Genomic DNA, 17,531 nt, shown 5'->3' with positions numbered 1-17,531 from the left:
TTCGGTTGCCTTTCCTGGCATGGAAATGGGGTTGCACCCACCCACCCACTCCATTCTGCTAGCAGCCCCGGGAGGCCGACACGCAGCCCGGGGAGAGTTTCTAGTGGAATGAAATAGTGCAGTTAAGGCCATCAAGAATTTTGCTCTTTGAAGTCAAATCCATGTTCTTGATTTCAGTAGATGTGTATTCTTGTCAAATGAATGCTAAAATCTTAGGGCTGCATGAGGATAAGGAAAGGCACTGAACAGCCAGTTTCTACCTTGCCCCAAAAGGACAAACCTCGGCCGTAAATCAAGTTGACTGTACAACTGTAATCATTGTTGCCACCGTATGTTCAGCCCCACCATGGCCCAGGCATTGGACGAGGTCTTTTACACACATTATTTCATTTATTCTTCATGGAGCCCTCTGGCTGGAGGTATTTTGCCATTCAGGAAGTAAGCAAGCTGGGGCACAGAATTATCCAGAATCTCTTGCCTGGAATCACACAGAGAGCAAGGTGGCTCTAGGGTTTAGACCATCCCATCTGGAGCACATGCTCTCTCTGCTTCAACACCTGTGCATTCCTTTAGAGCAAAAACCTGGGCTCCGGCACTCTGAGACTTTGGGGGCTCTGGGAGCCAGGCTGCCAACTGCATGAGCAAGGGGAGCAGAGCACCATTCAAAATGCATACCTAGAGGAGCTTTAGTTCAAAAACAGCATGTGTTTTAAGTCACTTTGGGGACTAGCACACTTAGGGCTCAGAATAGCAAAGTAGGAATTGATCTAGATTTTTGTCATTCATCTTGGTGGTCAGAACGTCCTAGAGTAAATTCGCTTTCATTTCACCCCAACAACAGGGACCAGGATTCAAGATGAAAAGGTAGTGGATTTTCAGGGGTAGTCAGAATTAGGATGACACTTCTGAGACTTATTAGTGTCTCATTTTCTGAGCCGAGGCTCTCCCAAAGATCCTAGGTACTGGCCTCCTCAATCCTAATTATGCTCAAGGTCCCGCAAAACAATAGGTACCCCAAGATTCGGGTGACCCCAGGGCTAATGAGGAGATGAAAACACAAAACAAAGAAGCAGTAGGTTGTCCAGCAAGCCTCACAGGAGACTAGAACTGGGCGTTTGTGCAATTATCTTAAGAAGGCGAAGTTCGTTACAGGTCTGAAGGTGGCACACTGAAAGTCAGAGGTTAAGACTCACTAGTTGGAGTTACTTAACAGGGCTGTGATTTTTAAAAAATGTGGGCATCCTAGTTGTGACCCCATTGCTCAAACAGTGTCCTGGTTTTATCTTATTGTTAATACCCTTCTTTAGTCATCCGGCTTGGTTAGTAACTTACAGATCTGAGATTTCCTAAAGTTGTGTCTTAGGAGATGTTGGACACTGACTTTTGCTTACTATTCATGGCCTTGGTGCTAGTTTGGGCAATAACGTAGTCTTATACACTGAAAGAACAATAATACTTTATTTAAAATATATACAAAATTATTACTTTGAAACATATATTACTGTCCAACATACATCATATAACACTGATTGATGTAAATTTTGGTACCTTCATTCATTCGGTTTTGTGATTTCTTTTTCACTCAAGGCTCTGGAGGAACACCCTTAAATGCCCACCAGAGGGGAGACACCCACTGGCCTGGTCCCCTCGGAGGTCTGGCTGTGCTCTTGGATGCCAGAGACCGTGCAAGTCTGCTTCTTGGGAGCTGAAGGCAAACTCTGCCCTTGCTGGGGGCATTCGGGATGGGTGCCACCTCAATCAATTACAGGCCAATTGCTATCATCTTTCTCTCTCCATCTGGGTATAAAAGGAGGGTGGAGTTAATGAGAAAAGGTGTTAATTATTTTCTGGACAAATCCTCCTCTGGGTTTAGATCATGTAAATTATGTTCTTCTTAACTCCCTTTCTTTTTTTTCCTGCCTCTGTTGCGAGTGCCACAGGAAGCCAGTGTGAGAACGAGGAGCTGGCCTCTTAATATCAATATTGGAAAGGAAACAAGAAGAGAAACAAAAGGGGGCATCTGTGTTCTTAGGCCAAATTTGAGTTGTGATTACATGGCGATGAATCCGACTGCTTTCGGGTACAGCCTGCGCCCATTCGTCACTATCTCCCCCACAGTGCCTTGCACCTAGTAGGCACTTAATAAAGGCTTGTTGCATGGGTAGATAAACGAATGTAGGGGATCCGGCGATACGAGTAAACAACACACACATTTTAGAATCAGAATGTTTGGAGATAAAAGAGACATTGGAGATGATCTAGACCTGCTTCCTCACTTGGCAAATGGGGAAACTGAGGTCCAGAGAAGTGAGGTGCAACAAATAAGCTCACACAACTAGTTCCTGATTGAGTTAGACTTGGAATTGGATTTTCTGAATTTCTCCTTAAATTTCCCACTCTCTTCAGATCTAAAGCTGTAAAGAGAGCTTTGTGGGCTCAGTGGTGTGCCTTAAACTCAGAGAAGTTGATCTCATGTCCCCAGTGGTAACGGGTAGCCCTGGGTACAGTGGCCAAGGGTACAGCACAAGCAGAAAGGTCTCCTCTAGGTGGCTGCACTTCCGGGGCCCCAGTCCTGCCTGGGCTCAGAGGACCAAGATCCCGGGTAGGTGGCCCAGAGGACAGCGTCTGAATGAGGTAGGAGGAGCATAGAGGTCAATGGGGAACTGCCAGCCAGTTGGGTGTCCAGTACGTACCCTGCCAGCAGTTCCAGTGCTGAAGTGAATGTGGCAGCTCACAGAGGCTGAAGCCTCAGGGTGTCGAGAGGAAACATGTAAACAAAGCCCATTGACCACTTGGGAGACGGAAAGCAAGTCGCTACAAACACTTGAGGAAAAGATGAATTACAAGAAGAGGACCATGTTCTTTTCTGTGCACTGGGTACGGATGGAATGAAAACAAAGGAAGGCACAGGGAGCGGCAAAGGGGAAGAGAGAAGGGGTACAGAGACTGCCAGCACAGACAGCGAGGGTGAAGGGCCTTGGGGTGCAAGGATGGGGCGGGCTGTGCAGGTAGGAGGGGTGGAGTACATGCAGGAGCACTCACGCGGGCTTCTCATCTCAGCTGAGCTGCCCCCGAACAGTCCCTGGGCTTCGAGCCACTGAGGCCTCCCATATGTCATACTGAGAGTGAGAAGCACAGGGGCTACTCCGCTTCCCAGTGTGATTTTGGTTTCTAGGAAGGATAATTTGGCCTGGTCAGGAATGCACATCTGATCAACGTAAAGAACCTTGCACACTTCCCCATACACCACAAACGTAAATGCCTCTGAAGAATGTGGGCGTCAAATGAAATGAATGCTTCCCAGGGAGATGCTGCCTATCTGGGTTTCTCACATCAGGTACAGAGGGAGCCCTTCAGACAGAACCTTCCTCCTGCCCCACACTCGACCAACTCTACTCCCTGCTGCCCTCCTTAACTTCCTGCCCACCTTCTGCACCTCCCTACCACCCCCGCCGCCATTTCCCAGCATCTTAACTACTGTCTAGGTTCCATCAAATCCACCTCTGTTCTCCTGCAGCGAGAAACAAAAATAATTCATTTTGCAAACTTGGGAGCCGCAGCTCATCTGGTAACAAATGAGTACCATTGTGCTTAAATGACCACCACAAAATGCCCAGTACGATTCAAGTGCCAGGAAACAGAGCAGCAGGACAGAGGGGCTCCGTCTTGGCCCCACTCCCGGTGCACCTCGTCCACCCCGCCGGCCTCTCCCTAGACGGCAGACTGGTTTTCATTGCATGCGTAGACGGTGCTCGGCTGGATTCGCCTTCGGATCCGCTCAGGCACTCTGGGGAGGATTTGGAAGGTCTGGGGCAGCAACTCTATGCAGGCCTCACGGAATTTTTTGATCCTCCAGCAGTAAACGACAGGGTTGAAGACAGACTTGACATAGCTGAGCCACAGGATGCAGGAGCTGGTGGTGTAGAACGAGGGGCTACAGTAGAACCTCCGGCTGAACACGGACAGAAGGCTGTAGACCGAGTGTGGCAACCAGCACAGTGAGAAGCCCACAAAAAGGATGAGGATGGTGGTGAAGGCCTTGGTTTTGAAGCTCAAGTCCAAGCTGACCTGCTGTTGCCGCTGGAGCCGCCGCAGGCCAGCCCTGGTGAGTTGTCTCAGGTCTAGGCTGTCGGACTGGTTGTGGACACGGGTGGCATTCTTCCGGAAAGTGTGCAAGATGCACAGGTAGGAGCACAGCATGATGCTGAAGGGTACGAAGAACACAGCCACCACCAGCATCACCACATAGGCACGACCAGCCGGGAACTCGGTGTAGCCCAGTACGCATTGGGGGGCCCGTGCTGGCACCTCCACGATAGTCCAGCCAGCCAGCGAGGGGGCCGAGACGCAGAAGGACAGTGCCCAGGACACAGCAATGATCACCTTGGCCCTCCTTGGGTTCAACTTATCCTGGCGTTGGACGATGATGAGAAAGCGGTCCACACTGATGATGAGCAGAATGGCCACGCCCTCCAGGACAAAAAACCAGTAGAGTGTGGCGGAGAGCCGGCAAAAGTAATCCCCAAAGTGCCAGTGGACAGTGATCAGGGTAACGGCAGTGAAGGGCATACAGCATAAGGACAACATGATGTCGGAGAAGGCCAGCGTGGCTAGCAACAGGTTGATGGCAGAGCGCATGGCGGGCCTCTGGTACACAATGATGCAGACGACAGCATTGCCAAGGAGCCCCACCACGATCATAAGCATCATGATTACTGCCAAGCACACTCGGAGGGGTGCGGGTGGCATGGTCGCCCCCGAGTCTGACGCATTGCTCCCATTCGGCAGCAGGTATTCGAAAGTCTCTATGGACGTGCTGTTACAGGACATCATGGGGAAAACTTGCAGCTGGGACAGAAATGCCTGGAAGGATGCCCCTCAGCGCTTTGGTGGCTGCCGTTTTCTGTCTGCCAGCCGCATCTTCTTCCCGGATGTCTCGGATCCCTCGAGCACCGGAATGGTGGAGAGAAAGATCTGTCTTTGGGAGAACTACCCAGGATCTGCAATTCATCAATCACATCGCATTTTTTTCTGAGACAACTAACTGTCCACAGCTTCGTACTTGGACAATCTCTGTCGCCTAGAGCAAAGAAACACAGGGAAGAGAAGGGAGTTAGACTTTCCAAGCACATGTTGAATAGAGAAGCGTTTACATTTTGCAGGTTTTCTAAACACTAGACTAGAGAGAAAGAATGACTCATTTATTTACCATTTGCAGTAAGGCTTGGTATTCACAAATACTATGAGCCTGGTGCAGTAACTGAGGGAAACCTAATCAGACCTACTGTGCAGGGGATCAGGAAGTGAATACCTTGTAATCAACATTTACATGATAGGCATGTATTACTAACTTGAATTATATACAATTGTATTGAATGAAGCTTTGGACAAGCCAACTTCCCTTAGAATGACAATTCTATGAGGTCCAGGATTTCCAACTGTGTCCTTTTCTGCTGTCTCTCCAGTATCTAGAACAGTGCCTGGCACATAGAAGACATCTAACAGACATTTGTTGAGCAGACGAATTCATGGTAGTTGATGCTGCTATTATAAAATTTGTTTAGGTTTATTTTGAGATAAATGCACATTCACATGTAGTTGCAAGACATAATCCTGCTAGATCCCATCTACCCTTTATGCTATTGTCCGTAATGCAACATCTTGGATCGCTGTAGTGCTGCTATAGTATCACTTTAGGAAACACTGATGAGAAGGAAGAAAATCTCCCCAAAAGTGAGCTCTTTTAAAAGATGGTGTTAATTTTTGTTTCTCATAGATGTGACAAGAATGGTGTTCAGGTTCTCAGGTCCAGAGTCAGACTGCTGGCGCTGGGTGAAATCCAGCTTCCACCACTTATCAATCACTGGGCATCCTCTGCCAGGCTGCTTAACCTCTGCCAGTGCGACCTCTTCGTGTGTCATGTATGAAAAATAATCAGGCCAACTTACAGAGTTGCTGCAAAGATTAGATGAGAGAATACCCATAAAGTGATTTTACCATGCCTGGATCATAGACAGTGCTCAATAAACCTTAACCGTTATCATTTGACCCCTGCGGCAAATCAATTACAATGTCACAATGACTATTGTTTAATTTATACACAATACAGCCCACATTTGCATCGGTCTTAGATCTGCCAACAGGTGAAGCAGCTCTACCCAGAGCGAGGATGTTTTGTCACACATCACCTGCTCCCTCACTCCCACCATTTCCAACAAGCTGATTGGAGCAGGCGGCTGACCCGCGGGTAGCGAACCCACAGCCCGGCCAATGATGGCACAGCTGCAATGCTCTCTCAGCTAGAACTAGGGCATACTGAGTGACTAAAGCAACTGTGTGAGGAATTTACGGAAAAAAGTCTCAAGCTTAGCCAAGGCCGTGAGGGTGTGTTGGATGTTCTCCATTTGTCCCTCCAAATCTCCTGGCCACTCTCTGCACCTTGACCTTGCCTGGAAGACTGGTCCTCTTCCTTGAGGAGAGAAGGAGGTCTTTTTTGCCCCAGTTCTCTCCCATCTGATTGTGGCTGGCAGTGAGTGATTCCCCGAAGGTCTCAGTGCCTCCAGGAGGGCCCTCGCGGGAAGCCCAGCACTCTCCAGTTCCCTAACTGCCTCAACCTGCGGGCCTAGGGGTGATGGAGCTTCCTGCTGCTGCTAGCCCCAGGGTGCTTCCCCAGTCCTCTTTGGTTTCCCTTACCCTGGCCTCACCTTTGACAAGAATCTCTTTTCAATCAGGTCGAATCTATTTCTTGTCTGCACTCTGACTGAAACAAGGGGTCCTGGCAAACTGAAGCCACGAGGAAGCAGCAACAAAGAGCTGATGCCAGGAGGAAGAGGTAAGCCCTCAGTGCTCCCCTGGATGTCCTTGTTCCTAACCCTTTGCCATCTTCTTTCTTGGTTTCCTTTGTTTTGTGGATAATATCCTTAAATTACTTTCTGAGAAAGGGCTCAGGGGAGGCAAATTTTCTGAGTCCTTGAATAGATGAAAAATCTTTCTTCTGCCTTCCCACTGATGGCTTGGCAGGCTAGAGAATTTAGGCTGAAATAATGTTACCTCAGAAATTGGTAGGCATTGCCCCTTCTAGCATTCAGCGTCACTGGTATTAGGTAGAAAACGGATTGGATTCTTTTCCTTCATAGATGACAATATTTTTGTCTCTAAAAGGTTTGATATTTTCTTCCTGAAAATGTTTTCACAAAGCTCTATCTAAATTTGGGTATTTTCTCACTTATCGTGCTGGACACTTGGTGGGTCTTTTCGATCCGAAGCCACATACATCTCCACTCTGGGAAAGTCCCTTCTTTCATTTCTTTGATAGTTTTCTCCCATATGATCTTTTGGGTAGGTGCTTATTGTGTGGCTGCTGGACCTCATTGATTGGGCCTACATTTTTTTTTAATTTTCCCTTGTCTTTTTTATTTTTGTCTTTGTTTTTGATCTTTTTTAGGCTACGCTGTGGGGGATATTTTTCTTAACTTTGTGCTTAGTCTTATTTCTAATTTTGGCAATTCTATATTTAAAATCTGAGAGCATTCTTATTTTCTGTGCCTTTTGCATAGTACTTCATTCCTTTATGGCTATACTTTATTTTCACAACTCCAAGATTCATCATTAGAGATGTCATTTTAAGTTATCTTCTTTTTTCTAAATTTTATCTCGTTTCTCTAGAGTTAGGGCCTCAGCTTATCTTTGCCTTCCTCTTTAAGACAGCTGGTTCTCCTCATGGCTAGTGATTCCAGCATCTTGATCATGCTAAGTTCTAAGGATGGGGCAGCTGTTTGGGATTGGTTTCCCTATAAGATCTCTCATTGAGTGGCATGCCCAGTGTAAGTTAGGCCTTGCATCAACGGGGAATAGGTAGGAACAGCAAGCTGAGGGCTTCCCATGGGCATACCCTTCAATGAGAGTGCCAGGAAGAGCAGGGCTTCCCTCTGGGATCCCATCACCCATATTACAAACCTTCACTACCATCATTAGCATTTTCAATATATTCACCGAAGAGTCCCCTGCTTCTAGGGGAGGAGAGGTAAATGTCTACAGCCTGAACTTTAAAAAGGGTGAATTCCCCTTTTAAAAAAGTGTTTTGAGTGGGTCTCTATTTTTCCAGTGCAGATGTTAAATAAATATTTTATATAATATATAGGGATTGCACCAAACCCATCACTCTTTAAAAAGTGCCGAGTATGTTAGGGACTAAGAACCTAGTCCTGGATTCAGATAGATCCTACTAGCTGGTGATTTTGCTACTTATCTAAGTCTTCATTTTCTTATCTCTGAAATAGGGATAACAGCACCTACCAGGGAGGGTTATTGTGTGAAGCACATGAGAGAATAAACCCAAGGTGCTCGGTACACGGTACGCAGTTCATATATGCTAGCTGCTAATTTTTTGTTTCTCCCAGCTTTATCGAGATATTACTGACATTTAACATATGTAAATTTAAAGTGTACAACGTGATGATTTGATATATGTATGTACTGCAAAATGATTAACACAATAGTGTTAGTTAACACCTCCAATCCCCTTACATAATTACCATTATCTTCTGTAGTGATAACATTTAAGATCTACTCTTCTTAACAACTTTCAAGTATATATTACAGTATTGTTAACTGTTGTCACCAAGCTGTACATTAGATACCTGAGAGTTGGAAATTTGTACCCTTTGACCAGCATCTTTCTATTTACCCCCCAACCCCCAGCTCCCAGCAACCACTATTCTACTCTCTATTTCTATGAATTTGGCTTTTTTAGATTCAACATATAGTGAGATCACATGGTCTTTCTCTGCCTAACTTATTTCACAAAGCATGATGCCCTCAAGGTCCATTCATGTCATAGCAAGCAGCAAGATTTCATTCTCTTTTATGGCTGAATAATATTCCATTTTTGTATGTAGCACAATTTCTTTATCCATTCATCTACTGATGGGCACTTAGGTTGCTTCCATATCTTGGCTGTTGTAAATAATGTTTCAGTAAATGTGAGGGCGCACATACCTTTTGAAATTAGTGTTTTTATTTCCTTCAGATAGAAACTCAGAAGTGGAATAGTTTGATCATATGGTAGTTCTATTTTTAATTTTTTGAGAGACAGCCATACTGTTTCCCATAGTGGTTACATTAATTTACATTCCTTCCAACAATGCATGAGGGTTCCCTTTGCTCCACATCCTTGCTGACACTTGTTACTTCTTGTCTTTTTGGTAATAACCAGCCTAACAGGTGTGAAGTAATACCTCTTTGTTATTTTGACTCGCATTTCCCTGATGATTAATGATGTTGAGCATCTTTTCATGTACATGTTGGCCGTTTGTATGTCTTCTCTGGAAAATGTCTAATTTAATCCTTTGCCCATTTTTAAAATGGATTGTTTGTGTTTTTACTATTGAGTTGTATGAGTTCTTTATATTCGATATTAATCCCTCATCGGACTTGCAAAATTTCTCTCATTTCAAGGTTGCCTTTCCATTTTGCTGATTGTTTCTTTTGCTGTGCAGAAACTTTTTAGTTTCATGTAGTCCCACTTATTTATTTTTGCTTTTGTCATTTGCATTTCAGGTGTCATATCCAAAAAATTGTTGCAAGACCAGCACCTAGAAGCTATATCCTTATATTTTCTTTTAGTAGTTTTATAGTTTTGGATCTTACGTTTATGTCTTTAATCTGTTTTAAGTTAATTTTTGTGAGTAGTGTAAGCTAGGAGTCCAATTACATTCTCCTATGTGTAAATATCCAGTTTTCCAACACCATTTATTGAAGAGACTATCTTTTCCCCATTAAGTGCTCTTGGTTCTCTTGTCAAAAATTAGTTGAGTGTATACACATGGGTTTATTTCTGGACTCTCAGATCTGTTCCATTAGTCTATATGTCTGTTTTTATAGCAGTACCGTACTCATTTGATTACTATTGCTTTGTAATAAAGTTTGAAATCAGGAATTGTGATGCCTCCAGCTTTTGCCTGCTCGAGATCGCTTTGGCTATTCAGGGTTTTTATTAGTCTCCTCTGGTGGTATCATGTTTCCTTGATTATTCACGATCCTTGTGACCTTGAATTAGTTTCTGTGCATTTGAGGAACTAGTTATATCTTTCAGTCTTTACAGACAGGCACGGCCCTTCACCAACCAACCTGTCCAGAGCTTCTGGGTGGGTCATCTGGGATGTCTGTGGGTGGACTTGCGGCTGGTGTCCTTGGGTGGGCAGGTCTAGTGCTTGGGTCAGCAGGTGGTCAGCCTGGTACACTAGGGACCAACCTGGAGTCTGGGTTCACTGGAGGAAGTCTGGGTTCACTGGAGTGAGCCTGGAGCTTGAATCTGCAGTCATGGGCCTGGGTCTGCACAGGTGGACCCAGGTCCTGGATCCACAGGGCTAACTAGATGCCAGGGACCAATGGGAGATCTCCGTGTCTGAGTCACTGGGGCCGATCTGGCATTGGGATGGGCTGGGAGCCTGGCTTCTTGGGAGATGACTTGGAGGCTGGCGTAGTGGGGTAGCCTGTGACCTGGGGCCTCAGGTGTTTGCCTGGGGGTCGGGTCTCTAGGAGACAGTCGGTGCTGGAGCAGGCCAGGAGCTTAAATCCATGAGAGCTGCTCTGGACTCTGGGTGAGAATTCAATCTGTAAAAGGCCTCCAGAGATACATTGGGGATATTTAGCTCTTTTCATCTTTGGAAGCCCTCATCCTGCTTTCCACTTATTAATTCCTACTTCCTCCTCTGTGCTTGCAAGAAGCTTCTCTTTTCTAAGCCCCCTATGGTCAACGTTATAAGTATTTCAAAGGGACATTGAAGGGACATGGGTAATGTAAAGACCCAGGAGGCCTCAGCCCAGTTAGCCCAAAGGCTCTGCAGGTGGTAGTATCTCAGTGATGTTATCTCAGTTTACATCCAACCAGTCCTCAGTGTTCCAGGTCTAGAACCTGATTTGGCCAAGCACACCCAGATAGATTCACTCTCAGGTGGGTACAGCTATCCAAACTCATGGATGCTGAACTGTCAAATCAGAAATTTAGTGTGTTTATTTACAAGTGAGAAGTATTTCTCATGCAGACCACAAAGGCTCATGTTAGCATGATACCATACTTCTGTACCTCAGTTTTCTGATCGGTGAAATGGAGATCATTACGTATCAACCCCCAGAATTGCAAAATAATATGCACAATGCCTGGTACAAAGGAGGGCATAAATAATAAATAATAAATTCACTCATAGCCCTCATCGTTTCAAGTTCATGGACTTCCGTCTTTTGGATTAAAGAGCAGGATCTATGACATGAGAACTCCTCATGAATTAAGGTCTTCCTGGAGCAGAGAATAAGGGCCACTGAGTGTGTCTGTGAGCCTATCAAGTCCTAGCTGGTAGTGAATCCTTCACCTGCACCCTTCTCTATGCTATAAGATTCAATTTCCCCTACAACGATAATTACAAAGAGTGATTTCATGCTTAAGTAAAGGAACAAATAGTGCAATGATTTTTTTTTTTAATATGTATATTGAGGTTGAATCAGATTAAAATTGTTTGGGCTTCTGGGCAACAGCTTGTCTTATTTTAATATTTTAATTTAGCATTTAGGTCATAGTCCTTTTGTTAATATCCAAAGCAATAGCATTTTCATTACCCGGCACATTAAGGATTAAAGCAAAAGGTAACTAGTGAACAAGAAATGTTCTGTGTTCTTTCAGTGTGAAGCAATACTCGCCAGCTCTCTGGTGCCCTTCACTTGGATGGATGGGATCCACAATACGAATTCTTACCTGAGAAAGAAGTAAGGTGGGAACTGACCCATCTTAAGGTACTTTTTAGTTCCTACCCAAATAATCTCACCCTGGAACTGGGAGGTCGTGCAGGTGTTAGAAGACAGATAGGTATCTCAAACTGAAGTCTAATGAATAAACTGAGGAAATGATGACCAGCCTGCACTGACTGTGTGCCACAGGGCAAGAAGAAGCACACCGACAACGTCTTCAATAAATTGGGTCCATGTGAAGGATAGAAGGTGCTTTTGGCCACGAGTGAAGAGGAAACACAGCCATCCATGCACTGAATTTACCACAATGACTTCTAAAACTCTTTCAACTACCACAGTCCCCCTACTATCCTGATGCCTGCCTCTGCACAGTGAGCCGCTCATGTCCGTGCCATCTAAATACATGCTCATTCATCATCCTCAGGGTGGTGGTGGGGAGGCAGGGACAGGATGAAAGGGCAGCTCAGATATAGTCATGACCAGCTCAAGGGCATAATAGTAGTAAAGAGTGGAGCTAAGACTGGAAATCAGGTTTCTAGTACTGGGAGTCCAAAAGAGGGGCCCATCTTTGATGGGGGTCACGGCGAGGGAGAAGGCAGTCTCATGTCTATGACACTGATAAGCATGGAGAAAGAAAGACAATCCCAACACTCCCAAACCACCTAAGCTGAGGCACAGAAGACTTTAAGATGGATCTGTACTCCTTTCCAGCAGGTGAAGAATAATAGACTGTTAAAGACAGCTTTGGTGGTTGAAAATCTGTGAGGATGAGGGAAGGAATCTTTTTTCCTGCTCTCTAAATATGACGACTCTATGTGGGACCCCAGGCGGCACCCTGAGGGGTTACACTGGGCAAGGGGCAGCCACACAGTGCTGGGAAGCACTGGTGACTTGTCCCGACAATGCTGTCCTTCCTCTTTCCTTTCTTTTCGTCCTCCCTCCCTTCCTCCCTCCCTCCCTCCCTTCCTTCCTTCCTCTCTCCCTCCCACCCTCTCTCTTCCCATCCCTTCCTCTTTCTCTCTTTCTCTCTCCTTACTTTTAGATACTTTTTATTATGGTACATTTAAAACCCATTTAAAAAAGCAGAAAAACAGGTCATTGAATAATAAAATTTTGTTATAACACTGTTGAGATGCTGTTAGGAACTTAATTCATTTATATCAATTAGTCTATGGTAACATTGGTTTCATTATATGTAATTTCACTTAAAGTTGTAGAATTTGATGATGTTAAGTGAGGACTTACTGTATAATAAAAGCCCCATTTCACCAAATTTTTGAGATATACTTATCCCTCAGTATCCTCAGAGGATTGGCTCCAGGAGCCTTCCTCCATCGATTGAGGATGCTCAAGTCCCTTACATAAAATGGATAGTATTTGCATATAACCTATACACATTCTCCTGTATACTTTAAATTATCTCTAGATCACTTACAATACCTAATGCAATGTAAATGCTATGTATTGTTTAGGGAATAATGACAAGTTAAAAGTCTGTATGTGTTCAGCAAATGCAACCATCATAGGCCTAACTACACAGTACCGTCAGTAATGACATTAGCGTTTTTTTCTAATATTTTCAATTTATGATTGGTTGAATCTGCAGATGTAGAACCCACAGATACAAAGGGCCGACTGTATGTCTTTCCCAGTTTTTTCCATTTAAGTGGGTAGCAGCTCTGCACATCCTTGTCCCCAAACACCTTCTGTTCAGGCTTTTGTTTCCAATAAAGTGAGGAGATTGTGCCAGTTTTTCTTGGAAAGCAGAGGCCAGGCTGTGAGGTAGAGGCATGCCCTGATGGACAAGGAGAGGACTGCTCCACCAAAGAGAGGTCCCTAGAGTATAGCAGGGCCACAGACGGTGGAGGGTTACTAGAAGGCACCTCTCTGAGTCCCTTCCTGACCCAAGCTAATAGTAATGGACTTGAAGCCAGAGATGAGTCTCTGATAAGATTCCGCCACATGTTTGGCAAACTTAAAGTTTCAGGTAGCAAATCTCATCTTTAGCTGAGAAATGTCTGGCTTTAAGTTGATGGAAAGAAGAAATGTGTTTCTTCCTTTCTTATCCTCAAAGTCAGATGTAAAAAGACAAATCAGGCTATAAACTTGAAACTCAGAAGGAGAGGGCTTGGTGAGAAGAGGGGAGAGCAGTGCGTGGGGAGAAGGAAGACAGACTGAGCAGAAGATGGCTTGGAGGCCAGCAAAGGTAGGTCAGCCAGGAGATCTGAGTCACTGGGAGGAGGCGGGTGATTTCCATTGTAGAAGGAAGACTTCTTGGCAATCGGGAGGGGTAAGCACCAGCGTGGATTTTCACAGAGGGCTCTACATCTCCTTCCTCAATGCCTCTAAAACAGAATGGCCAAAAGGCAGGTTGCATGGAGACAGCCCAATGCATTACAAAATGTCTGAGGTCCTTCTGGTCCAGTCCAGAAAGTCCAAGCCTTCACCATTAGGGTGTTCAGAAAATAACCAAATCTCCCAGCACAATGGCAACAGCAGCTGCTCACCATCATTAGATCCACATGCCATTCTCCAGTGCAACTCTCCTCATGCTCCAAACTCCAGACGGGAGCTCCCCTGCCACACCTTCCATATCCTTCAAGCAAAGGGAGCATTGGTCCCTCCCTGTGCCTCCTGGGACATGCCCTGTCTATAAGCTTCACAAGGTGTCCTGGGCACCTAGGTGCCGTAGAGTTTTGACTGTGTGGGTGCAGGCCCCACCTGTGTGTGTTGCTGGGGTGAGAACAAGACCCACTGAGAACAAAACGCTCAATGCACCTCTCCAGGAAGTAGGCCCTTCTTTTGGAATGGTTTTACACAAACAAAAAAACAGTCAGGCACTCACTACACACAGATACATTGACATTTTATATCACAGATTTAGAAATACACACACATAACCACACACATTATTACATACATACACACACACACATATATATATACATATATATATTTCTATGAAAGTAGAGCATTTCTATGAAACCTTTTGTAAGCCAAAATGGCATAAAGTGAAGAAGCAATTACCACTAAAGAAAAAAATTTCGAGCATTCCTAGGCCCAAAAAATAACCTAGCAAATTATATCGAATACATTTAATTACCCGCAGTTGTACACTAAGCACAACACTCTTACAAGCTCTCTTAGGCTTTTCTGGTTCCCTAGGGCACAGCTAACAGATGCACAAAATCAATGGAGATAAAGCCCAGATGCTCCAGACTCAGTCAGAGCTCTGGGGCTGGATGCTGAGATGCTGAATGTGGTTCTGGGGAAGGAGCTGGGTGGGACCACCCTCTCCGCTCGGGGTTCACCCTGCCTCTATAATGCTCAGCGAAACAACGCTGAACTCTGTTTTCATTTTTTATCTTTTTTTTTGCTTTTTTTCATAAAAGCAAAAATCCTGTTTGAATTTATTTCAGTTACCTAAAGCAGGTACTAATGTAGGTATTTTGTAAAAGCAAAGGAGTGTAAAGCGAACTTTTGAAAAGTGGTGTGTGTGTGTGTGTGTGTGTGTGTGTGTAATGTTAATCAATAGAATTTGCTGTTCTGCTGGTTCTAGTTCAATCAAATGGCGGGAGATTTGGTAGACTCTTTCTCTGTAGTTGTTAATATTGCTCAGGTAACCAATCGGTATTTTTGATATTGGACTTTTATATTTTAGTCCAGAAGAACATATTGGTTCACAAGTGCCAAATCCAAGAAATGAAGTCAAATTTGGCAGATGAAAAAGTTTGCTGTGGAAACAGGTTGACTCTGTCATTACCTGCAACAGTGTCATCTGTCTTTTTGATACAAACTCTCAAACAGATGGTATATTTCAATTTCAATAACTTTATTGGCAATGAGAAAATATGCAAGAGCTGCCAAAAGTTATACATCAAGTAGCTGTGTTTAGAAACAGGTGTTAGGCCACATGTCTCAACTTCTAAGAAAAGTGAGCTGAAAGAGACCAGATTTTTTATTTCTCAACTCAGGCAAGACTCTTGGGAGGAATTTTTCTCAAACAGAACAGAATTGGGAAACTTTTTAAAGGAAATAAACCTTTGTCAACTATTCTTAGTAATGCCTAGAGTGCATTGTGTATTCACTATGTGCCAGGCTGAGCCCTTTACAGAGATCAGTGGTTCTTTGGCCCGGCATCAGCATGATGTAGGAATTTGTTAAAGATGCAGAGTCTCGGGGCCACTGCAGACCTACTGAATCAGAACCCCGGGGGCTGCCTAGGGATCTGTGTGTTAACAGACCGCCTGAGGGTTGGATGTTCTCAGTGATGGGAGCTACTGACATAGCTGATCTCCTTGAACTCTTCCAGCTACTCAGTTTCACAGATGAGGAAACTGGTAAGTGTGTCTTTATCTAGAAAGCAGCAGAGTAGCCTGCATTAGAACCCAGGAGCTCCTCATTAACCCTAGGCTATGCCATTTCCAGAATGATATAAGTAGGAATTCATGTCAGGCTTTTACATTTGCAGTGAGTTAGTATTTCAGAGCAAGAGCAATTATGTCTTCATCAGGAGCAGAGAAGCAGTAAGGGAAGTGGCTGCAGGGACACTCTGTAGGACAGGTGATGGCTGGAGCATGGCAGGGCCATGCATAGTCATAGAGTCATGGGCAGACCCCAGGACATTAGGCTGCCCTCAGGTCTGTATTACACTCTGTGCCCCAGATGGATGTGCCTCACAGATGCTCCTGGAGCAGATATGGATGAGACCTACTTGTCAGATTTAAAATCTGCTGAATGTAGAGAATGTAGGATTTAATGCTAGAGCTATGGGAAACACAGAATAGCATGGCGATCGGCCACTATCCAGTCTCTGTTCAATCTGTGGTGCTTCCCCAGGCCACATATAGGACATATCTGTATGGCATACTAGGGTGACACAGCTCAGAGGGCTGTGAGGGTGAATGCCTTGGACACACAAGCAGCCCTTCACTGGTCGAGGGCCATGCACCTCAGGTGTGAATATCTAATCTAAACTGCCAAATTTCAGGGCTCTGCAAATATAAGATCTAATGCAGATTGAATGTTTCAAAACTGTGCTCTTCTTTCTCCTTACGATATATTATTGTTCCCAATTACGGATGAAGAGACTTAATCAATACATTATGTGATTTGCTTACGATGATACCAGTGGAAGAAAGGCACATCCAGTCACTCTTCTCTTCTCTTCTATTCTTGTCTTTGTCCCGGGTAGGCCCCAGGTCAGCCAGTCTGTGCACTTCACAAATGGGTTCTATTGTGTGTACAAAGTCCTTTCCACAGATTCACAAGGTGACTCAGTTCGACTAACTGCTCACACTTTCTCCAGTTATGAGAAAGAGCAACTGGTATTTTAAGTTCTTCTTCACCCTTCACAGAATGTCTGTTTGGATGTATCTTCCTATCTCCTAAATCTTTGTTTAGGAGAGACATATGACCGATTCACTTAGAGGCATTAGCTCCCAAGTGAAGCCTCGGGAATTTGATTTGTGACTTTAACCATTAAAAGCCATTTTTCCCCCTTTCTAAACTAGTTTTGAGGTGTTGCATCTAAGGTAGGGTTTTTAAAGTCCCTGAACCATGTAGGAAGATTTTGCTAGAGGCACAAAGCATATGGTGCTTGTTTAAAATGGGTATAGCTTGATATTTTAATGAAATCTGATGCACTTAGCACTTTCTCAAGATGCTAAAAAGTGAGACATGCCAATGTCGAGTATCTCCAGGTAGAACATATGACGTCCCAAGTAACTTGCACCCAGGGGCTCCCAGTACAGCTGTGGCTTATTCAAATCAGAAAAAAACCTCATGTT

At 44.6% G+C, this 17,531-nt stretch overlaps 1 protein-coding gene across 7 annotated transcripts in view; it reads right to left on the bottom strand.

Annotated features, from left to right (window-relative positions):
• Window positions 1–1,436: 1,436 nt before the first annotated feature.
• GPR45 (G protein-coupled receptor 45) overlaps window positions 1,437–17,531 on the bottom strand; it is an 83,158-nt gene continuing 67,063 nt past the window's right edge. For all 7 annotated transcript variants that reach the window (XM_039840135.1, XM_039840137.1, XM_039840138.1 and 4 more), the window contains one exon: window positions 1,437–5,080. In XM_039840135.1, coding sequence (XP_039696069.1) covers window positions 3,712–4,833 — 1,122 coding nt within the window. In that variant the 5' untranslated portion in view covers window positions 4,834–5,080 and the 3' untranslated portion in view covers window positions 1,437–3,711. The remainder of the gene's footprint in view (window positions 5,081–17,531) is intronic.

This window comes from Pteropus medius, unplaced genomic scaffold (assembly GCF_902729225.1).
Source record: "Pteropus medius unplaced genomic scaffold, Ma_sr-lr_union100, whole genome shotgun sequence".
NCBI lineage: Eukaryota > Metazoa > Chordata > Mammalia > Chiroptera > Pteropodidae > Pteropus > Pteropus medius.
Note: the sequence above shows the minus strand (reverse complement) of the source record. Positions and strands in the feature narration are given on the sequence as shown.